The sequence below is a fragment of the Sorex fumeus genome, unplaced genomic scaffold (assembly GCF_029834395.1).
Source record: "Sorex fumeus unplaced genomic scaffold, SorFum_2.1 ptg000058l, whole genome shotgun sequence".
Lineage (NCBI taxonomy): Eukaryota > Metazoa > Chordata > Mammalia > Eulipotyphla > Soricidae > Sorex > Sorex fumeus.
Genome location: NW_026606115.1, coordinates 30118941 through 30142597, shown reverse-complemented (window position 1 = coordinate 30142597; position 23657 = coordinate 30118941). Strand labels below are relative to the sequence as shown.

At 39.1% G+C, this 23657-nt stretch overlaps 1 protein-coding gene across 2 annotated transcripts in view; it reads right to left on the bottom strand.

The window, feature by feature from the left end:
* Positions 1 to 4097: 4097 nt before the first annotated feature.
* The window catches only part of XIAP (X-linked inhibitor of apoptosis), a 51628-nt gene continuing 32068 nt past the window's right edge, over positions 4098 to 23657 (bottom strand). For both annotated transcript variants that reach the window (XM_056125716.1, XM_056125717.1), the window contains exons 6-7: positions 15938 to 16138; positions 4098 to 8716 (exon numbers count right to left, since the gene is read on the bottom strand). In XM_056125716.1, coding sequence (XP_055981691.1) covers positions 8523 to 8716; positions 15938 to 16138 — 395 coding nt within the window. In that variant the 3' untranslated portion in view covers positions 4098 to 8522. The remainder of the gene's footprint in view (positions 8717 to 15937; positions 16139 to 23657) is intronic.

The window sequence follows — 23657 nt, the reverse complement described above, 5'->3', positions numbered from 1 at the left end:
CGGTAATTCCTGAGTGCAGAGCCAGGAGTAACCCCTGTGGATCACCAGGTGTGACCTAAAAAAAAAAAGAATTAAATTTTTAAACAAGATCAGTACTTAAATATTATTACCTTAATTATATATAGTATTGTTATTACTTGATCTGGGGGTTACACCCAGCAGTGTACAGAGCTTACTCCTCGCTCAGAGATCACTTCTGGGAGTGCTCACCTATATGTACCAAATACATAAGGTATATGTATTTTAAGTATACCCAGGCTTTCATTTATGCAAGGCAAATGGTCTATCACAATTACATCTGTAAGTCTCAGTCTTTTTATTGTTGTTGCAAATTTATTTTGTTTGGTTCTGTTTGTTATTTGGGTGGATCATACGAGTCAGTGCTCAGAAGCTGCTCCTGGCTGTACATTGGGAGGTTACTCCTGGTAGTGCGGGAACCATGCAGTGCCAAGGATCTAACCTGGGCCTCCGACATGCAAAGTTTGGACATTGGCTCTTTATTCTTTCTGACTGGCTCTTTGGATGAAAATTTAAATCTGAAAGTTTTCAAAGAGGGAAATGACAATGTTTAGTTACTTTTGGATTTTTTCTTGTTCATTTCAACCACTATTTTTCTAGTATTCATAAACCTAAAGGTAACCAGTAGACGCCCATGTTAAACATGTCTCAAGCTGTTGCCATTAACTGTGGTGCACATATAGGCTTGGAAAGCTCAAATTAAATGGAATAAAATTGGAATAAATCAGAGCAGAATAAATCTATATAAGTGAAAATGCTAAGTTATTTGAGTGTTATAAACAAATTAGTGGTTTGGGTAGAATACAACTATGTCCAGTGACATTCATCCAGATTTAACTTTCTCAAGATTGTTTTTAATCTGGGTTAGAAGACCAATACACACCTGTGAGTGTAGACTTACAGAAAGCTGAAGGCCTTCAGAGAGATCCATTTTGGGTTTTTTTTTTTTGCTCACATCTGGCTATGATCACTCCTGGTGGGCTCGGTGGAACATATGGAGTGCTGGAGATCAAACCTGGGTTGGCTGAGTGCAAGGCAAATGTCCTATCCACTGTATTCTATCTCCAGCCCTTCAGAGCTCTAAAAGCATTATACAATTCCATTTCTGAGCACCAGAGGAGACCCTCACAGCCCCTAGCACTGCTGGATCTGATCAATGGTGAACCAAGTTATGCTGAGTGGCCCTTAAGGCACCCATATGAGATTTAAAAAAAATTTAGAACTGCTAGAGATACGTCCCCTTTCAACTCAAATTTTATCATTGTAAAGTAACTACTTACATTTTGCTGAAGCGTTAGCTCTTTCTTGCAGGTCTGTTCTATGCAATTTCAACTAATTGCTGTCGGCACTAGGACTTAGTGCCAAGCGTCTCCAAACACTTAACTCTTTGATTGCTTGATTTTGGAGGGCAATGAGCAATGTAATGCTAAAGGGAACTTAGAAGTGAAAGGACTGAAAATTGAGTCTTACACGTAATTCAGAGTGCTATATGCAAAAAAGTTTGTTGAAAGCAGAATCAAGGAAAGGATAAAAAATGTGGGGTTGGAGCGATAGTATAGCAGGTAGGGCATCTGCTTTGCATGCAGTTGACCCTGGTTCAATCCCTAGCATCCCTTTTGATCCCCTGAGCACCCTGAGTGTAGAGCCAGGGGTAAGCCCTGAGCATTGCTGGGTGTGACCCGAAGAGAATTATAAAAATGGGCAAGTTTAGTAAAAATGTGATTGTAGGCAATACAGAATTACTATCATACTCCTAAAAAGACAAAAGAGGGCTGAGGAGCTGGAGAGAGAACAAAGTGGTAGAGTGCTTGCCATGTACAAAGCTGACCCGGGTTCTATCCTCTGTACCCCATATACGGTTCCCTGAGCCAGAAGTGATCCCTGAGAGCGGAGCCAGGAGTAAGCGCTGAGCACTGCTGGGTGTGAAAAAAAGATGTTGCATTTTCCACTTTGTATCTTCGATTTTGTACTGTGTAGCAGAAAATGCAACATCAGCAAGGAAAAGAAAGGGTGAAGAGGAACGGCATTTGCACAAAGCTACACCAGATCAATTTACAGGTTTTAGTCATTTAGGTTTTTGGTGTTTTATTTTTGTTTTGACCCATACCCAGGAGTGCCCAGGGCTTACTTCTTGTTCTGTACAATGCAAAACAAAACACCTTAACCCTAGAACTATTGCTCCATCCATTAAAAAATGTAATTTGCTAATATGGTTACAATAGTGTTAAAGTATTGATGTACAAAGTTACTGCACACCATTATCACCACCACCAAAGTGCAAATGACCCTCCACTACTGTTTAGTTTGGTTTCAGTTTTGGTCACACCTGGTGATGCTCAGAAACCAAGTCTCCTCCATGCAAAGCATGCGGTCCCGTGCACTGAGCTGTCTCCCTGACATCAGTCATTTCGTTCTTTCTGAATTTAGAGCCCAGACCATTTTCTAGTGATTTTCAATTTTTACCCATGTCAGAACCACCTCGGGGGTCTTGTTAAAACACATATCTTGGGGTCTGTTATACATGTTCCTTATTCAGTAGGCTTGAGGCAGGCTCGATAATTTTTCATTTCTACCAAGTTCCCAGGGGATACAGATGCTACTGTTCTGGAACACTGTTTTGAAATCCTCTGGGTATTCATGTCCCATGCAGTTATTACATTTATTATAAAATCTATAAGCAAATTGCAAACAAAATAGTGAGGATAATTGAAACACAAACACAAAAAAATTGTATGTATGTGACTGTACCTCACGGTGATTCACTAATAAACTTTTTTAATTTAAAGATTTCATTGTGTGGCCACTACCAGTAGTGCACATGCAGGAGCAATTCTGAGAGTTGCTGGGCGGATTACTCTTAGAGGTACTTGGGGGGACCATGTGGTGTCAGGAATAAAAACAGTTCTGAATGGAAACATGTGCTCCAGCCATTTGACCCATCTCTTCAGCCTACAGGTACTTTTAAATGATAAAATCAGTTTTGAGAGTTTTTTGTTAATAATCTTCAGATGGCACTGTCCTCCCATTGTTCATCGATTTGCTCAAGCGGGCACCAGTAACGTCTCCATTGTGAGACTTGTTGTTATATGCAACTAATCCTGTACTGTGTTTGGCATATCAAATACGTTATGTGTAGCTTGCCAGGCTCTGCCGTGGGTGCAGAATACTCTCGGTAGGTTGCCTGGCTCTTGGAGAGGGACAGAGGAATTTAACCTGGGTCGGCCATGTACAAGGCAAATGCCCTACCCGCTGTGCTCCAGCCCAACCTTCAGATAAAGAGAAATATTGATTTTATTATTCAAATTTGGGTTTTAGGTTCACTCAGTGGTGTTCAGAGGTTACTCATAGCTCTGTGCTCAGGAATAATTCCTGATGGAGATCAGGGAACTACATATGGTACCAGGCATCAAACCCGGTTGGCCACATCTAAGGCAAGCTGTACTATGGCTCTGGTCCTAGGAAAAGTTGGTAATTCTTTACCTTTTGTTTAAAACTCAACAACAGTGGTGCATTATAAGGAGGAAGTGATGGGGCCGGAGGGAAAGGACAGAGGGTAGGGTATGCCTTGTATCGAGGCCAGCTGTTGCGGATTCTATCCCCAGCGCGTTATCGTCCTATAAACTTGCAAGAGTGATTCCTGTGTGGAGAACTAGGAGTAAGTCCAAGGTACCACCAGGAGAGGGCCCCAAAACACCCGATATTTTTAAGAGGTAGGGAAAAGAGCTATATTTAGATTACATATCGAAGAGGGTGGTTTAGTGTCACACCTGGTAGTGCCCAGGGGACCACGTGGTGCTGAAGATTGTACGTGGGCCACCCACATTTAAAACATGTGCCCAGCCTGTCTCTCTCCAGCTCCCCACAGTTTAGTGATTTTAAGAAGACAGTATTTTTTGGCTCACTCAGTGTTACCCCTGGTTCTGACTCAGGAATTACTCTTGGTAGTGCTCATATGGGATGCTGAGGATCGAACCCAGGTTGGCCGTGTGCAAAGCAAACACTTTACCCGCTGTACTATCACTTGCGCCCTGACAGTATTAAATTTTTGAGAAAGTAAAACATATACAAACCAATGATACCATTTTAAAGAATAGTACTTTATTGAATATGCTTTATTCAGAGAAAAATAAGTTTTAATCTATGAGAGCCAGATTATACAATGGAAAGCAATTCTTAGTTTTCCATACTGATAGGATTTCTATTAAATGAAATGCCATAAAATAATATTCATAAATACAGTACACTACCTCAAAACATTTCACAACATTAATACAATGACATAAAAATGTCATTCTGTCAGGTTAGATAAAAAAAATAATGAAAATTGAACAATCTAACAGAAATTACAAGCTTTTGTTAGAGCAAACAAAAATGCAAATTTGTTACCAAGTATAGACAAAATATAGTGACAGTAACTTTAAATGTTATAATATACAAGAATGTCGTAAATGCCAAAAATCTATATGCATTATCTGTAAATTCTAGACTTCAAAATAGAATCTTACCGCCCAAACATTGTCATATTGTATAATTCGAAGATATATGTGTTTAAGATTGTCCTATTGTATTATTAGCTATAAAGTGTCATTTACTATGTGAAAGTTATGGTATAGAACAGCTGACAAAATTAACACTGGAGGTCTCCTTGGAGAGGTAGCTTCAAGTTTTTCATCTTCAAACTATGTCACAGTCTGGGCTGTCACAAATTAGCTAAACAGCTTTCAACAAATCACCTTCTGAGCCTCCACTGCTCTGTAAAATGAGGGGGAGAAATTAGATACTCTCTAAGGTCACTTCCAGGTCTCAGTCTATTATGTTGCAAATGAAACCCATATTGGGCTAATATAATAAGCTGATGAACTGAGATGACACTGATTATGAAGGTGGGAATAAGCCTCCTTCTATTAGGAAAAGTTCAACTAAAATTTTTAAGAATAGGTTTTTCAACTTAGAATTTCAGGAACTTATCATGTGACTCAATGGTAGTGCACATGCCTCCTAATGTATGATTCCCATTCAATTCAATTCCCAGCACCACAAACACAAGAAGGATTTAAACATTTTAAGGATTTGACCTATTTATCGTCATTAATATCATAAGTATGAGGAACACCAAAAACATGAGTAACAGTCACTAAAAGAACTCATCTAAATTTTAGTCAAAATTCCTAGGGTAAAGGGAACCCTATTAAGAATGTCTGTCAAGAAGAGAATTACTACATTTATAGTAGGTATTTTATATACATGGTCTCCCTGAACTCTCATACCTTTGTAAAATAACTACAAAACCAAATTTCACAAAAAAATGGCTACCTCTTTCTTCTTTAAAGCACATGGCTAGGAAGAACTATACCTGTTAAAAATTCCTTTTATTCCTCTCCCTCCTTTTCTTATTTCTCTAATAGAAATGATACATGATATATCTATGTCTACCACCCCTCCAGCCCTCCCCCATTCAATACAAGCAAGAAATGATTTGGAGCTAGAGTATAGTATATGCAACTAATCCTGTACTTGTAGTCTCAACTCAGAGCATTCAAAAATAAAAAAATTATCCACTAGAATAAAAGCAGGAAAAAACTACCACCATTTAAATAATGTAACAATAAAAGGTTAGAAACAGTACCAAATCACATTATATACATTCCCACCCACTCTACAATAGGCCCTAATTGGGTGAGGAAAATCTAGCAGGAAAAGTAATTCAAGGAAAGGTATTAAAAGACTGACATTCATAAACACTAAAGTCACTTCTCAAAAATTAAGACTTTTATGAACACTAAATTATTATTAATAAAGATAACTATATATGTACTACAAAATAACTGTATTCTTAACGTGACTAGCAAAACAGGTGATAACTTCCAAATCTTAAGAGTGAATTTTATACAGAAAAAGAATGTCTACATGTAGATACTGAGAACAATTTTAGAAAGGGGGAAGAGGCAGAGATTTGGATCTGGTTTTATTTTTGACCTAAGTGGCTGGTTTTTGCACAATTACATGGGAAGGACCCAGTGATTTTTACAGTGAACAAAACACTCGTAAGTCTTTAAAATTTTGATTGGTGGAATTTGGAATGCTGAGTGATTTAAGAACCCAAAGCAACAACATTTTAAAACATTCTTAAAATAAACTTGTTAGCCACATCAGCTTTATGCATTAAATTTCACAACTCACAAGGAAGATAAAAAGGTCTTGCTTAACTCAAAATCTTTGAGTTTTAAAAGAGTTTTTCAAAATAATTTTTCTAGGGGCTACATCTGGTGGTGCTCAGAGGACTATGTGGTGTCTAGGGATCAAATCTAGGCCTAATTTGTGCAGTTAGCTCGCTGAGTTCTCTCTGCTACCTTAAAAGTTTTAATGAACTGAGACTCCCAAAATAGGAGAAGCCTTATGTTAAAACAATTAAGTCTTTTGCCCATAACTACAGTGAACTATCTATATGATTTGGATCTAAGGTGTCCTGGAAAATACATGTTCAAATTTTAGCACTTCTTCTCCTTACAATTTTAAGGTTAGTTAGTCTATACACATAAAGTTTAACTTAATGAATATATAATTAAACCTAAGTGGGATAGAGTGCAAAGGTAAAGAACTGGGAATTTACTAGTGAAACAAAAACAGGGTGGTCAGTAATTATTTTTTAAAAAGCATTTAAATTCACAATGCTTTAAACAAACATCACGTAGTGATCAACTGCAGTTAGAAGAACATGCTCCAAGAACCAGTATTCTTTTTCTTAGAAACTTTCTGCAATAAAATGCCTCATTCACCTCTACAACAGGTATTGTGAGAATCTTGCGAGCTTCTATGAAGCAGTTTTAATTTTTATCTATAGCAAGTCTTATTCAAGTTTTATTTTCTTTATAACATCTATAAAATTCTTATCAATATTTTATAATTTCCATGAGGTTTTTCTTTTGTTTGGGGGGAACCACACCTGGTGGTGCTCCAGGGCCCATATGGTACCAGGAATCGAACCAGAAGTGCAAAGCATTGTACTCTAGCCCGCTAAGTTCTCTCGGATCCATTTTCTATGAGATTTGAGAACATTATTTTGGAAGTACCTACTATCACTAGTTAAAAATCAAAAGAACTTAGGTAGAGAAATGATAGTTTGCCCTATATACATCTTAATCATCCTAATTACAATAAACTAAGACAAAAGGATAGGAGAATCTCAACATGGAACGCTGTCACTATAACTACAAGCAGTATACAAACATGCTTCTATTTTTACCTACATAAGCTGACAGATGTTTAAAATACTGGGTTAACAAAGATCTTTTAGTAAAGTGACTTAGGCAGGCTTAAACTAGCAAGGATTAAAGATGAATCCTCACTAATTAATTGGAAGATCTGAGACATATTTTATATTTCATTTTACAAAATCAGGAATATTTATTTTGAAACAAGAGAAGAAGACATGATCTACCTGTCAGAAAACTACCACTCAGAAATGTTTTTCATCCACAAAACAGGGAAAACATAAAAATACTTAAATTTCACATTGGCACCAAAAAGGTTAACTGCCCTGTCTTCCTGGATTAGAAAAACTAAAGCTGAGCAATAAGTAGTTTTGCAGGCGTCTGAACATGCCTAAGCCTTTAAATCAGTAAAACACTTTCTAAAAACTCGGATTATAAAATACATACTTATATAAAAATTAAAAAGAAAAGTTTAAAAAGTAGAAAGTGAAAGGTCCCCTGAATCCCCTTCTGGGACCCATTGCCCCACCCCTGCCCCCAAGAAAAACCATATTTAACCATTTAGTGCATATTTTTCTAAATATTTTGTTCTATATATTTACAAAACACACACATACCTCTTTACGTGGCTCATACTACACAAATTTTTGCCACTTGCATTTTCTACTTAATATATCCTTGATTTCGCTCCATATCAGTACATATAGACTATATGGCATTCTATCATTTAAAAATCCTTTAACTAGCAAAATCATATTAAAAATCACCCATATAAGTACATATGTATAATTTTAAAAGAAAATGGACAGCATTGTGAAACAAAAGAACATCTAAAAATAATTTCTCTTCCCACCAGTGTGGAACAGTTCATTCCTTTTTCATATAAAGCAAATTATGTGATTGGGGAGATTAACTCTAATCTCCACATTTATACAGAATGGTCCATTTGTTAACTCTATCTAAAAAGAATGAAAAATTCAGATGACTAATTCAGTTACACTAAGAAGCTATGTTAAGTCAGTGTACTACAAATACACATTGTGATCAGCTACAATATACTTCTTAGTTTAGTATTTCAATTAAATGACAGTAAAAAAAGATAATACAGCTGCTATTCTGAAAAATCCAGAAATTAAAAATTTAAATGATCAACTCTTAACACTGAAGTTTACATTTTTTCCTACTTGCTAGCAAATGCTAATGGAATTCAATGCTGATTACTTTAAGTGGGTTCCCATTACACATTCAAACAGTGTAATAAGAACATTAACACGCCTACTGTAAAGTTACATTTTAAGACATAAAAATTTTCTGCTTGAAAGTAATGACTGTGTAGCACATAGGACATTTGTCAACTGCTTCAGCACATTGTTTACAAGTGACCAGATGTCCACAAGGAATAAAAGCTATAGAAATATTTCTATCCATACATATTTTACAAAGTTTCTCTTCTTGCAGGAGTCTTAGCTGCTCTTCAGTACTAATATCTGCACAAAGAAGATAAAAGAAATAGGTTACTTTTAGACCATTTTAACTTGTTTATATTCACTGAAACATTTGAACTCTATGTCCCAGGATCAAGTCAACTGCTGCTGAAAGGGTGACTCACATACACTTGGTTCTATATGGTGAGCTGACAATATGGAGGTGAGCACGAAGAACAAAGGAAAAAAACGCCATATTAAAGTCATGTACAATGTGCTCTGGAACAAGATTTGAGAGAACTAGTTCTGTTCAGAGAGGCTGAGAAGACTTCACAGCTTGGTGAGAGCTAGGTGCAGGGATAGGAGAGAAATAAAAGAGTGACATTTAAACATTGCCAGCAATTTGTAGGCCAAAAAAGCAAGGGTGAGGTCATGGCTTCTTCTAGAATAGAGGGTTGAGCTTGAGGTACAACTTCTGAAGTCGGACAAGTAGAAACTGGATGTGAGGGATGAGGAAATAAAACTGATTTTAAGATTTCTAGTGTCACTGCTGACAAGAGGGTGGTGATGACAGGAGGCAATATTAAAAAGGTACTGGTTTGAGATTTTTCAAGATATTCTTGAGGTGTTTTAGTGTATCCATACAAAATATGTTCATGAGACAACTGGAGAGTCAAGTCTTGAGGCTAGAGGGTTCGAATGACACCAGCACATAGGTGGTACTGCAGTGCCTGCCTAAACCAGCCTTCCCCAAGTAGGTAGATTTAGTGAATGTTAATGTTTATGTCACAAAAAAGTGTTTTGTAATATATATATAACTATAATGACAATAGTACTCTTAACAGTGGTTAAGAGTACTATAATGCTTATTATAATGTGCTAACAGTAATTTTGTGTTGTGGTGCCTGGGATGGAACCCAAGGACTCACATATGAAAGGTAAGTGCTCTACCTCTGAGCTCATCCCAGAGCTGTGATCCACATAGCAATGAGCTATGTATTACTTTTGGACATGAGGCTTCAGTGAATAAAAAGAACACTGCATCAGATAACTAGAGTGGTCACATTTATAGAAAGAGCAGAATAGTGGCTGGCAAAGGCTAATGGAAGGATGGAAAGGAATCAGTTATTTAAAGGGTACACAGTGGAGACAAACAAACGAACCTCAGACCCAAGCAAGTTGCTACAGAGATAGAGATGGCCCTGGATTTCGCAATAGGCTGTTTCTGCTGGGCTGTTCCAGACAGGGGTAGGTGCCGTTTGTCTGCCTACCCCCTAGGAACTTCGGCGACAGCCATTTTCTAGAAGTCAGCAATAAGCTCCAGGTTCGAGCGGTAGTGGAGCCAAACGCCAGGCCTCACCGGACAGGGGAGGTTGGGCATTCCCCGCCGCCCCCCCCCCCCCGGCCCCGGTGAGACTCTGAGATGATGCAACACCCAGCCACCATCTACTTAAGCTCCCACACGGCCAGGATCCAGAGACACATAAATGAATCTTGGACCCAAACAACTTGCTGCAACGATCTCTTCAGACCCCAACTATTAAAATTTTAGAATTTTAGAATTCCTAGAGCATGCGGCTGCTCTCGTGGCTGGGCACCATTATATTGCATCCCAAACAAATAATACAAAACACATTGTCTAGCATTGCCTTTTTGGCAGGCATGAGTGTGGTGAGTCTGGTCTTGAAATATCAAAGATAACTAAGTAAAGAGAGTATTGTGCAAATTGTCTGCCACACAGGCAGAGAGAGGTGTGGAATGGGGGGAGAGAGGGAATATTGGGGATTTTGGTGGTGGATAATGTGCACTAGTGAAGGGATGGCTGTTGGATGACTGTATGATAGAAACTCAAACATGAAAGCTTTGATTCACGGTGAATCAATAAAAAAATAAATAAAGGGTACACAGAGTATCAGTTTTGTGAATGTTCTAGTGACTGGATGCAAAATAATGTGAAAGTACGTAACACTATGGAACCATACAATTAAAATGTTTAAGGCAGGCCTGGAGAGAGGCTCCAGGAGCCGTGAGCATGCTTTTCATGAGAAAGGCACAGCATGGCATGCTTACCATGTAACACCAGGAACAACCTGAAACAACTCTCCTAAATACTTAATTCTATGTCCTTCCCTATATGCTGTTTCCCCTTTTACCTCCTATATAGCCCTCCTTTAGATTACAAGATTCCTGGTATATGAGGTATGATGATAGATAACATTTTTGTTTTGGGGACACACCTTGCAGTACTGAGGGTTGACTCTTGGCTCTGTGCTCAGAGGTCAATCTGGGTGGGCTTGAGGAACCATACAGTATGCTGGAGATACCAGGTCAGCTGTGCGGAAGGCACACTTACCCACTGTACTATCACTCCGTCCAGCAATAGACAACTTTTGATGTTATTTATTTACACTATCTCAAACCAATTCTAGATAAACTGCTGTTATTTAGTTTTGGGCTTGGGGCCACACCCAGTGGTGCACAGCAGTCACTCCTGGTGGGCTTGGGGTATCATATGGGGTGCTGGAAATTGAACCTGGGTCAGCCACGTGCAAGGCAAATGCCCTACCCACTGTACTATTGCTCCAGTTCCTGCTGATTAAACTATCAGGGCTGATTCACGTAGAAAGAATGATAAGAAATATATATATATGTGTATGTGTGTGTGTGTGTGTGTGTGTGTATATATATATATATTGAGTCAGAGAGATAGCTCAAAGACCAGTGTGCATGCTTTGCATGTGGGAGGATGGTCCAGCTTCTATCCCCAGCACCACATGGTATACTGAGGAATGATGGGAGCTAATTCCACAGCACCCAGCTGTGAGTAGTCCCTAAATACAGCCAGGTATGGACCAACAACCAAAGTCCCAAAATGAAATATATTCTAAAAGTTTTTTTTCTTGTTTTCGACCATACTTGCCCAGTACTTAGGGCTTACGGGGACCATATGGACCCTAAGGCAAGTACCTTATGCACTGTACTATTGTTCTGGCCCTTAGATAAATTGAATTGTACATATATATATACACACATACACACATATATACACACATTATTTAGTTTTCAGTGTATTATATACACAAATATGCACAAAGGTATTAAAATACTTTGATCATATATACAAGAAGTAAAGTGCTTTATATTACAATGTCAAATTATAATCTTATTTCTTGGTGCTGGGGATCAAACCCCAGGCCTTATATATGCAAGGCATGTGCTCTGCTGCTAAACCATATTCTCAGCACACACTATGTAATTTTTACAAAGAAAGAAGTACTGATTTGGCACTATTTTTAGAAGAACAATTACTGGGGCATGCTTTGTCAAATAGCCAGTTGGAGAAAAAAACTAGCATTGAATCTAAGAATCAGTAAACAACAATAACGTGCTTTTCCTAGTAACTTGTACCTACTTTACTTCAATTAGGTCTATCCTCTATCTTACGTAAATCGTAAAAATTCAGTGTTTAGGAGGAGAAGCATAAAGAAGCTCTAATATGCAAAAATAGCCATAACAATCTGTGTATCAATTTAGTGAGACGATGGAGAGGTGGACTGATGGAATTCCACTCCTGCTTCTGAAAGCTGCCACTTGGGTAAGCCCTCATTCCTATAGCATCCTAGCTTGTAGTCTCAATAATAAGAACTCCATGGATAGCTGCTGGATAAAGAACAGAAATTCCATAAGTATTCCCCTCATCTCTTCCAACAGCAACCTAAGAAATCCTTCCATTGTAGAGAGCAGCATTAGGTATAAAAACTAGCACCTTTTTGTCAAATAAGCTTAAATTATAATTAGTATACAGGGAAATGTTCTACTATAGTAGAAAGATGACCAAGTCAAATGGTTAACATTAGTATCACCAACAAAAATAGATATTGTAGGTTTGAAATAAATATATCCTTAGGAAAAGTCATCTGCTGAATCTTTTATAACAAATGATGTCATTTTGAAAGTCATCACGATAATACCATGTCCAGGTACCAAAAACTGCATGTAGTTTGAAATCTTTTAATTTAAACGTCAGTGTTGCTGACAAGAACCAGAATATCTGTAATCCTACTGTTTTTTGTCTTGGTGCCACACACCAAGGGGCTACTCCTGGCGCTGTGCTCAGAGTCACTCCTGGTGGTGCTCAGGATACCTTGTGTGGTACCAGGCATTGAACTGGGATTGGCTGCATGCAAGGTAAGCACTTTACACTTTTTTATCTTTCTGGTCATAACATCCATAAAGAAGGAAGTTGTTTAATTTATTTATTTATATATTTATTTATTGTGGTTCTAGGAATTAAACCCAAGTCTCAAGCCTGTAAGGCATGCATTTTACCACTGACCCATATCCTCAGTCAAGGAGATCATATTTGTACATATTTATTTTTCCTTATGAGTTTACAGGCTTATTCTCTGGATTATTACATATTCTTATAAATGAATTATAGTATTGTACTGCTACTCAAGATTTACTAATATGACCGACCCTTTTATATGTTCACATCATATGAAAAATAATGTAAACCCTACATCTGAACTAATTTAGCTACAAAACTGGTTTTTGTTTTGTGGTTGTACCTGGCAGTGATCAGGACTCACTCCTGGCTCAGGACTCAATGATTACTCCTCGCAGGCTCAAGGGACCACATGAAGTTCTGGGGAGTGAACCCAGGTTGGTCACATGCAAGGCAAATGTCTTACCTGCTGTATTATTACTCCGGTCCCATTAACTACAAAACTTAAGGCATCTACCAATATGATAGAAGTTAGTTTTGACATCCTTTTCTTTTTCGGGGGATGGTGGTGGTTTGGGGTCAAACCTAGCAGTAACCAGGGCCATTTCCAGTAAGTTGCTGGGTGGAGAGCATGACTCCCAGTGCTGCTCAGGGCAACATGCAGTACCAGGGATTGAACCCAGGCTTTCCACATGCAAAGCATGTACACTAGCCTTTTGAGTTCTCTCTCTGGCTTACTTCTGTTGTTCTTCTTATGTTGTTGCTCTTTATCTAAAATAGAGCATAAGTTCACACTTTAAATATTAATGCATGAGTGGACGATATTAGATTGTGATTAGAATACATCAACTGTAAAAACATAGTTTTTAGAGGTTGGAGTGACACCCAGTGGTGCTCAGGGCTTACTCCTGATTTTAAGCCCAGGGATCACTCCTGGTGGTGTGTGGGGCCCTGATGGTTTTGAACCCTGAGCAGCGCCCACCTTACTCTCTCTGCTCCCTCCATCCCCCAAATGTTAACTCTATTCTACTCAAACATTTGAATATCATAGGGTAAATTCAAATCAACTGACTTTTGGGGGAGGGGGTCCACACCTGCCGATGCCCCGGGGTCATTCCTAGCTCTGCACTCTGCAATTGCTGCTAGCAGTGCTTAAAGGACCATATGGGCTGTCAGGGATTGAATCCAGATGGGCTGCATGTAAGGCAAAAGATCTGCCTCCTGTACTCACTCCAACCCCTCAATTGAATTTTAAATACTATGACAAATGGTTACTCTGGTTTTGGGCCACACTCGGCAATATTCAGAGGCTAATACTCGTTCTCTACTAAGGAATTACTCCTGGTGGTACTTGAGGGTCCATTTGGGATGCCAGGGATTGAACCTGCACATGGAAGGAAAGCCACATGCAGGGTAAATGCCCTACCTGCTATTATATTACTCTGACCCTAAAATGGTTACTTTGTTAAGTGTAATATGCTATGTATTAAATGTCCACACCTCCCCAATGTTCTTACGTTGAAGCCCTTACACATAAGAAGATGGAGGCTTTGAGAGGTAATTAGGTTTAAATGGGGTCATGGAGATAAAAGCCCAATGATGGATCACTGTCCTTATAAGAAGATGAAAAGTGAAGAGACAGTTTAAATTGTTTAGTGCGTGTTTTACATATGGAGAGCCCTGGGTTCAAACCTGACCACCATATGGTGCCCAATCATGGCCAGGAATGACCCCTAAGAAGTGCAGGAAGTAGCTTCCCAAACCCACCACCCCAAGAAAGAGTAAGAGAAATCCATGTGTGTGTGTGTGTGTGTGTGTGTGTGTGTGTGTGTGTGTGTGCGTGCGCACTGCGTTTTCTCTTGATCATATGAAGTCAGTTATGTTTATAAGTCTACAAGAGAGTCCTTATCAGGAACCAAATCAGCTTGCATCTTGATCTTAAGACTTCCCAGTTTCCTAAACTGCAATAAATAAATGCTGTTCTTTACTTGGTGCAGTACTGTGTTATAGCTATCCTAGAAGTCTAACCTATAAGGTTAAAACTAAGGCTTTTGTTTTGTTTTGTTTTTGGGTCACACCCGGCTATGCACAGGGGTTACTCCTGCCTGGCTCATGCACTAAGGAATTACTCCTGGCGGTGCCCAGGCGGTGCCCAGGGGATACTGGGAATCGAACCCGGGTTTGCCTCATGCAAGGCAAATGCCCTACTGGCTGTGCTATCACTCCAGCCCACTAAGGCTATTTTTAAGGCATTGTCAAACATGGGTTTTCAAATTTAAAAAAAAATAAAGGAAAAAATGAGGGAAATATGAAAGACTAGAAAATGTATTAATTATTAAGCTGGATGATAGACACCGGATAATTTCTTATACCATTCCAACTAATTTTAAATATTTTTTTGAGTTTTTATAATTACTGTCACAGGTCACAGTCCTCCCGTTGTTCATCGATTTTGCTCGAGCAGGCCCAGTAACATTGTGAGACTTGTTACTGTGTTTGGCATATCAAATACGTCATGGGTAGCTTGCCAGGCTTTGCCGTACGGGCGAGCTACTCTCGGTAGCTTGCCAGGCTCTCCGAGAGGGGCGGAGGAATCGAACTCGGGTCAGCCATGTTGGCTGTGTGCAAGGCAAATGCCCTACACGCTGTGCTATCATTCCAGCCCAGTTTTTATAATAAAAGTAAAAAAATAAGCAGTATACAAGGGGGCTCTAAGAGGGAAATGAAAAAAAGTGCTAGTAGGTATTTATTGCATTTTTTGGTTTTTGCTTTCGTGCCACATGGTGATGCCATGGCATATTCCTAGCTCTGTCCTCAGGGATCACTCCTGGTGGGGCTTGTCTTGCTGTACTATCTCTGTGGCCCCAATTTCTTGCTTATTAAAAACAGACAACTGTGGGTCGAGAATGACAGTATAGCAGGTAGGGCACTTGCCTAGTATATGGCTCTTGCAGGTTCAATCTCTAGTGCCACATATGGTCCCCAGAGCCCACTATGAATGATGCCTGACCACTGTTGGGTATAGTCCAGAAACTTAAAAAAATAGCCATCTATACCTTTTTGCAAGGAAGTCTGACTTGATTCCTCCTGTACATTTTCTTTCTGAGCACTCACTAGATCTGCAACCAATATCTCAAGTGATTTATAGTTGTTCCCAGATGTCTGAATTTTTTTCTCCATTATTTTCTTAATGTCATTGAAATGAAATCCCATTCGTATGGCTTCCTGTACCATGGGATTATGGAAGACAGTATCATCTGAAATGAAAATTGGTAATGGAAAAGAACATAGAGCTTAGACAAGTATTTTCAGTATCATCCCAACAGCAACCATATTTAAACAGCAAACAAAACCAAACAAAAAAAGTCAGCCAAGAGCTAACCTGGGAAGATTTTTGAAATATTTAGGCATTAAAAGATAACTCTGAGGGAAATATATATATATACACACATGCACATGTATATATTTTCAGACATATATATATATATATATATATACACGAAAGTTCACATCACTCAACCTTTAACACCATGTTAGTGATAACCTAAAGAAGGTCTTAATGGCCCCTGCCAAAATAGAACAATCTTCACACTGTTTTCTTTATGGAGACTTTTTTGTAGTATTTTCAGCAGTTTTTCATAACAAAGAATACAAAATATATTATTTCGGTTGTGCTTTGAGACGGGGATTGGGGTTTGGGATGGGAACATCCCAAATATGGTGTAATGGTGGTGGGATTGGTGTTTGAATATTAAATGTAATCAAATGTTGTGAAATATCTTAAGTAAAAGTAAAGTAAAGGCCCTCCCGTTGATCATCGATTTGCTCGAGCGGGCCCAGTAATGTCTCCATTGGAGACTTTGTTGTTACTGTGTCTGGCATATTGAATACTCTCGGTAGCTTGCCGGGCTCTCCGAGAGGGGCGGAGGAATCGAACTCGGGTCGGCCATGTTGGCTGCATGCAAGGCAGACGCCCTACCCGCTGTGCTAAATAAAAATTAAAAAAGATAACTCTGAAAAGCTTAAAATTAATTGAAAAGACAACATGTACTTTGTAGCACTAGTTTAGCACTTTAAGACTATTAAGAAGCAAGGTAGGGGCCGGAGTGATAGCACAGCGGATAGGGCGTTTGCCTTGCATGCGACCAACCCAGGTTCAATCCTCGGCATCCCATATGGTCCCACAGCACCACCAAGAGTAATTCCTGAGTGAAAAGCCAGGAGTAATCCCTGTGTATCGCTTGGTGAGACCCAAAAAGCAAAAAAAAAAAAAAGCAAGGTAAACAGTTAAGAAAAAGGTGAAGTACTAAAAAAAAATCAATCTTTTACAAAAAGCTGGATTCATTAGCAATCAATTCAAGGTACTTAAAGAGTGGATAGCTTTACTAACTCATAGCAGTAGTTCTGAAAAACCTTGGGAAATATGGAGAGGTTCCATTCTGTAACTTTGAATGTGATAATTTCATATCTCTTGGACTTATAGGGCAGAATTAGATAAGGCAAGAAAGCAAATAAAAGGAGCTGGAGGTAGCTCATTTTGGACTGGTCTTTGATACTGCACTGGCACCCACATAGCTTCCTGAGCACCCACACATGTGACCCCAAAATTGAAAAAAAAGAAAGCAAATAGAAAATGACTTTTAATGATAAACCAAGAATCTATGTTATATAAGGAGGTGCCAAAAAAAAAAAAAGACTTAAACTTTTTCCATTTTGGGGTGGGAACACATCCGTGGTGATCAGGCTTATATCTGGCTCTGCACTAAGAGTTCATTCCTGGCAGGGCTCTGGGAACAATAAGCAGTGCTGGGGAGCAAAACTGGGTCAGCCGTGTGCAAGGCAAGTGCCCAACCCACTGTATTATCACTTTGGTTCCCAGATTTAAACTTTCTTACTCATCCATTTAATTCTTGTTTATCAAAAATTTATACATAAGATTCAAGTACAAAATGAAAATTGAATACATAGGGGCTAGAGTGATAGTCCAGTAGGTAGGGCATTTGCCTTGCACGCAGCCAATTCAGGTTCAATTCCCAGCATCCCATATGGTCCCCCAAGTAATTCCTAAGTGCATGAGCCAGGAGTAACCCCTTTGGCATTGCTGGGTATGATCCAAAAAGAAAAAAAATTTGAATACATATACTTTAGATGCCAGAATAAAAAACTTTGTTATGTAAATGAGAATAGGCAGTATACTGTAGGGGCTTGGGATGGGAACATCACAAATATGGGATGTAGGGGCTTGGGATGGGAACAAGGCTGCGCAACATATTATCTAGTTCTCACTCTGGAGAACCTGGCAGGCTACCGAAAGTATCCTGCCCGCACAGCAGAGTCTGGCAAACTCCCCATGGCGTATTCAATATGCCAAAAACCAGTAACAATGATGGGTCTCATTCTCCTGACCCTGAAAGAGCCTCGAATGTGGCACTTTCTAAAATCTCAGGGCTAGGACGAAGGAGATGTTACTGGTGCCTACTCAAGGAAATTGATGAACAACAGGATGACAGTGATACAGTAATACTGTAGCTGATTTGAATTTATTTACATAGGCTAAAAATGAAATAGCAATCAATCATTGTATCAATTGAATTTTGTGGATTTATTTTCTGATAATTCCATTTGCCATTTCTTTAACTTTTTTGGTACAAGTAATATGACATAAATTTGTTATATGACTGCCAAAGAGGCAGGCTGGGAGTTGGCAGGGAACCTGGGAACACTGGTAGAGGGAAGGGGACACTGATAGTGGGACTGGTGTTGAACATTGTATACCTCAAACAACTCTACTATAAAAAACTTTATAAATCATGGTGTCTTAATAATTTTTTTAAATTTATGCATAAGGGCTAGCTAGAGAGACAGCTCAATAGGCTGAGTGCATATTTTGGAATCCCAGGTTTGCATCTCTGGTACCACATAGTCCCCTGTGCACCACTGGAAGCACCCAGAGCACTAATCCAAGAATAGTTCCCAACACTGCTGTGTGTAGCTCCTCAAAAAGCACTAAAACAAGTGCAATAAAATAAGAATAATCGGGGCTGGAGCAATAGCACAGCAGGTAGGGCATTTGCCTTGCATGCGGCCGACCCAGGTTCGATTCCCAGCATCCCATATGGTTCCCCAAGCAGCGCTAGGAGTGATTCCTGAGTGCATGAGCCAGGAGTAACCCGTGTGCATCGCTGGGTGTGACCAAAAAAACCAAAAAAAAAGTAAGAATAATCACAACATTATTTATGAGTCTCAAGCTGAAAAAAAACTTCTTACATTCATCAGATGAGTAAGTAAATTATATTGACTAAAACATACAGCAAGGAAAAAAAGACTGCCACAGACAAAAGAAAATTCTCATAGATAGCAAAAATGTCACCATAATGGGGAAGATGTATGTATATAATCTATGGTAATAGAAGTCAATATAACTTGAGATGGATATTAGGAAAGGGTTGATCAGACATTTGGATGGTGGAACTGTTCTCTTTTTTATGGTGCCAGGGATCAAACCTAGGGTTTCACAAAAAACAGCCAAGTGCTCTACATCCCTTGCCCTGGTAATGCTCTGTACTGTGATATGGGCCGTAGCTATACCTTTGATAGCACTGTTTCATTCAACATTGTTTTATTATAACATTGATGATCCAGCCAGAACTGTCTATGGAGAGTTTGCGTGTTCTCATGGGTGAGTGTTTTTTGTTTGTTTGTTTTTGGACCACACACATTGGTGTTCAGGGCTAACTCCTGAGTCTGTGTTTAAGGATCACTCCTGGCAGGCTTGGGAGACCAGATGGGATGCCAAAGATTGAAGCTAAGTCAGCTACCTGCAAGGCAAGCACCCTACACAGTGAGTGCTTTTATTAAGGTACTCCAATTTCTTCCCACATCCAAAAGATAAGCACAAGAAGCTTGTAAGCATGTCTATATTAGCCCAGTTTGAGAAAGAGTGAGACAGAAATGGGCAGAGGGAAGGGGAAGAGAGATGGGAAGGTTAGGAGTCACAAGAGAAAGAGTGGGGTGAGAAGGAGCGGGAAGAAAGGGAAAGGGGAACAGAGAAGAGGGGAAGAAAGGACGGGAAGAGTGGAGAAGAGAGGAGAGATACGTCCTGAGAAGCTCTGGCCACCCAAGCATCTGAATTAGAATACAGCTGGAAAACAGGTGAATGAATACAATGTTTAATATCAGAAGTGCTTTGTGTCTTTAAAAAAGGTGATATGGGTCCAGAGAGAGAGCACAACAGGTAGGGCACTTGCCATGCACACAGCAAGCACCACCAGATGCAATTCTTTAGTGCAGAACCAGGAGTCACCCTTGAGCACTGTCGAGTGTGGACCAAAAACATACATACAAAAAAATGTGATGATGTGTTTGTGATCAGAAATATTCCATAGGAACTTAACTTTTGTTTGTATAATTAATCTGTTTATTTATACTGATTTTGTAATATTTGCTTAAAGTCACAGTTCTCAAGAATATGTAAAGGTTTAAAGAGCTAATGTGTGAAAAGAATACATATATTTAATATACCTTATTGTATATTACACCTTAATAAATAATTTTTTATTATAGCTCAAGTCACATATTTACAATAGTATTAAATGTTCATGGGTTGTTTGGCCACAGTCAGTAATGCTCAGAGCACACTACTAGTTCTGTGCTCACAGATCACTCCTCGTGGGCTTGGGAGACCAGAAGGGATGCAGGGATTGAACGTGGATAGCTGCATGAAGTTAAGTGTACTATCACTCTGGCCCTGATTTATGGTTTTGATGTACACAGTTACCTTGTGCCTCACCAGCACCAAAGTGCCCAAGATCCTCCAATCCATTACATTATCCTATAAAAGTTTTGGGGGTCAGATAAGGACCTATAAATGTTTGGGGGTCATACCTGCTGGTGTTCAGGGCTTACTCATGGCTTTGTGCTCAGGGATCACTGCTGGAGGTATCTGGGAGACTGTATATGGTACAAGGGATCAAACCTGGGTTGGCCTCATGCAAGGCAAGAGCCTTATCCCCTGTACTCTCTCTGACACCCTATAAATGATTTAAGAGATTGGCAGAGGTAGGTACAGGTCCACAAAGAGAAAGTAAGGTTAGCAGAGTAAAAAATAAGGGCCTGAGAGATAGCACAATGGATTGGAGCACATGCTTTACATGTAGAAGGCTCGGTTTGATTCCTGGCATGTGGCTCCTTGAGTATTGCCAACAATGACCCTTGAGCACTGAGCTGAGAGTAGTTCCTGAGCACTGCTGGGTAGCCCACCTAAAAATTAAAGTAAAAGCTAAGTAAAACAGGATGTTGAAAAGGATGACATAGGAATTTTACTATAAGAAACAAAATGTGATTGGTGGTGGGGAATGTGCACTGGTGGAGGGATGGGTGTTTGATCATTGTGTGATTGTAACCCAAACATGAAAGTCTGTAACTTTCTCATGGTGATTCAATAAAATTGAAAATTAAAAAAAAGAAGCAAAATGTAGGAAAGTACATAAGATATAGGTAAGTATGTATTATTTAGCCTATAAGTATTTAAGATATAGGTAAGTAACAAGAGACATGGTCTAAATAGAAAGTATACTAAAACTTGTATTTGACAAAAATCACAAAGATTTGTATTTGAGGTCCAGAGAGTTCAGTGGGCTAGAGTTCTACATGTGCTAGGCTGGGTTTGTTCTTTGGAACGACATGGTCCCCCAAGTACTACTGGCTGTGGCTCCAAAACAAATTAGAACAAAACAAAAAAAGAAAAGAAATATTTGTGTTTGATTGGGTTGATAATATTGCTTAGTAGGAAAGTACTTGCCGTGCAAATATTTATGAAGTCCAAAACTTAATCCCCAGCACTGGAAGGAAAAATAAATTTGCTTGGTAAAAAAATTCTGGGTGCTCGAAAGATAGTACAGTGGGTAGGGTGTTTTCCTTGCACGTGGCTGACCCAGATTCTATCCCTGGAACCCCATATGGTCACCTGAGCCTGTCAGGAGTGATCCCTGAGCTCAGAGCCAGGGGTGAACTCTCACCACCAGCAGGTATGGTCCAAAAGCAAATGAGGAAGAAAGGGAAGGAGGGAAGACGGTGTAAGCAGCAGCCGCCGCTGTCAAAAGACCAGTTAGGAGACTATAATAGTTCAGATGAGAAATAAGAGTCTAGTCAGTATATTCTAGACAGCATTTTAAGAGGTGTAACTAGGGCCAGAGAGTGCTGTGGGTAGAGTGCTTGTATTTCATGTAGCCAACCCGGGTTCAACCTGCTACACCACATTTGGCCACCTACGCACTACCAGGAATGATTCCTGTGCAGAGCTAGGAGTTAAATCTTAAGTACTATGCGTGTACTCAACTTCCCTAATAATACTTAAAAAGAGGAACTGATCACCAAATATGACAATTAATTAAATGTACTGGGATTACGGAGCGCAAAGAGGTTAGCATGACTCAAAATTACCAGGTGATTTGACAGCGTGACTGGACGAAGTATGAGTAGTTGTTCTTATTTATTTATTTGTTTATTGGGCCACATCTGGAGATGCTCAGGGGTTTCTTCAGGCTCTGCACTCAGGAATCACTCATGATGGTACTTGGGGCACCATATAGGTTGCCAGGGATCAAACCCAGGTTGGCTACATGTAAGGCAAGTACCTTAGCTGCTGTTCTATCTCCTTCTCCCAAATCTGAGTAGTTTTTGAGCTGTTTGTGAGATCTGTAGGTGAAAATATCTAGGGAGTAACCTTTTTCTTGTTCTATTGGAGGTTTTTTTGGGGTAGCTTTTATGGCTCCTGCCTATCTAATTAGACACTGATGGTTTCCTTTCATTCCCTCATTGAACATTTATTTAACGATCTCTTTAGACACTTTACACAATTTTATTCTCATTTAATGAGTTCAGGTTATAATATCTATCTTGGATATCCTGCAGCTATCTCAAATTTGCCATAAACCAAAAGCAGAGACAAGGCATTCTCATAAAAAAAAAGACTTAATGGGCTGGGGAGATAGCTCAAAGGGCTAATGCATACACTTCGCACATGAAAGGCTCTGGCTGGATCTCTGGCACTGCAAGGTTCCTAAGAATCAAGCTGGGGGCAGCTCCCAAGCACTGCTGGCTGTTTCCCCCAAAAGAATTGTCATAAAACACGTTTTTGTAATTTTAAAAATATGTGCTATAATAAATGATATCTAAGTTGTATTTATGTCCAATACAAAATTTCTATCAAGAAATATCAAAATGGGCTTGCTCTTCAAGCACATTTTCTTCTTTGAACATGTATCACTTGCTTACTTGTCTTTATATTTCTTTCCTTATTTTCACTCTGGAGACGGTTGTGTTCTCTCTTGAACACACTTCCCCTCTTTCCTCTCAGATCTTTCTAAACAAGTTTCATTCAGTAAAAGCTATCTTGCTTCACTAAAAGAAATATCAAAATGGCTCTCCTCAAGCCGAGAAGGAACTTAAGATATATATCAATATATATCTATATAACTATATACATATTCAACTGCCTTTTAATACTTAAAATACTAAATAGAAGATGCTAGGTATGGGAAAATAACCAGATTTATTACAAATTAAACTTTCTACTGTTTTTGAAGTACACAATGTTTAAGTAAAGAATGAGATCTGTAGTGTGATAAAGGGTTCAGAGGACCTGCTTTACAGTTCTACTTACACAAATGATTTATAATTTTTTTTTAAGATTTTATTTATTTATTTATTTATTGGCTTTTTGGGTCACACCTGGTGATGCACAGGGGTTACTCCTGGCTCTGCACTCAGGAATTA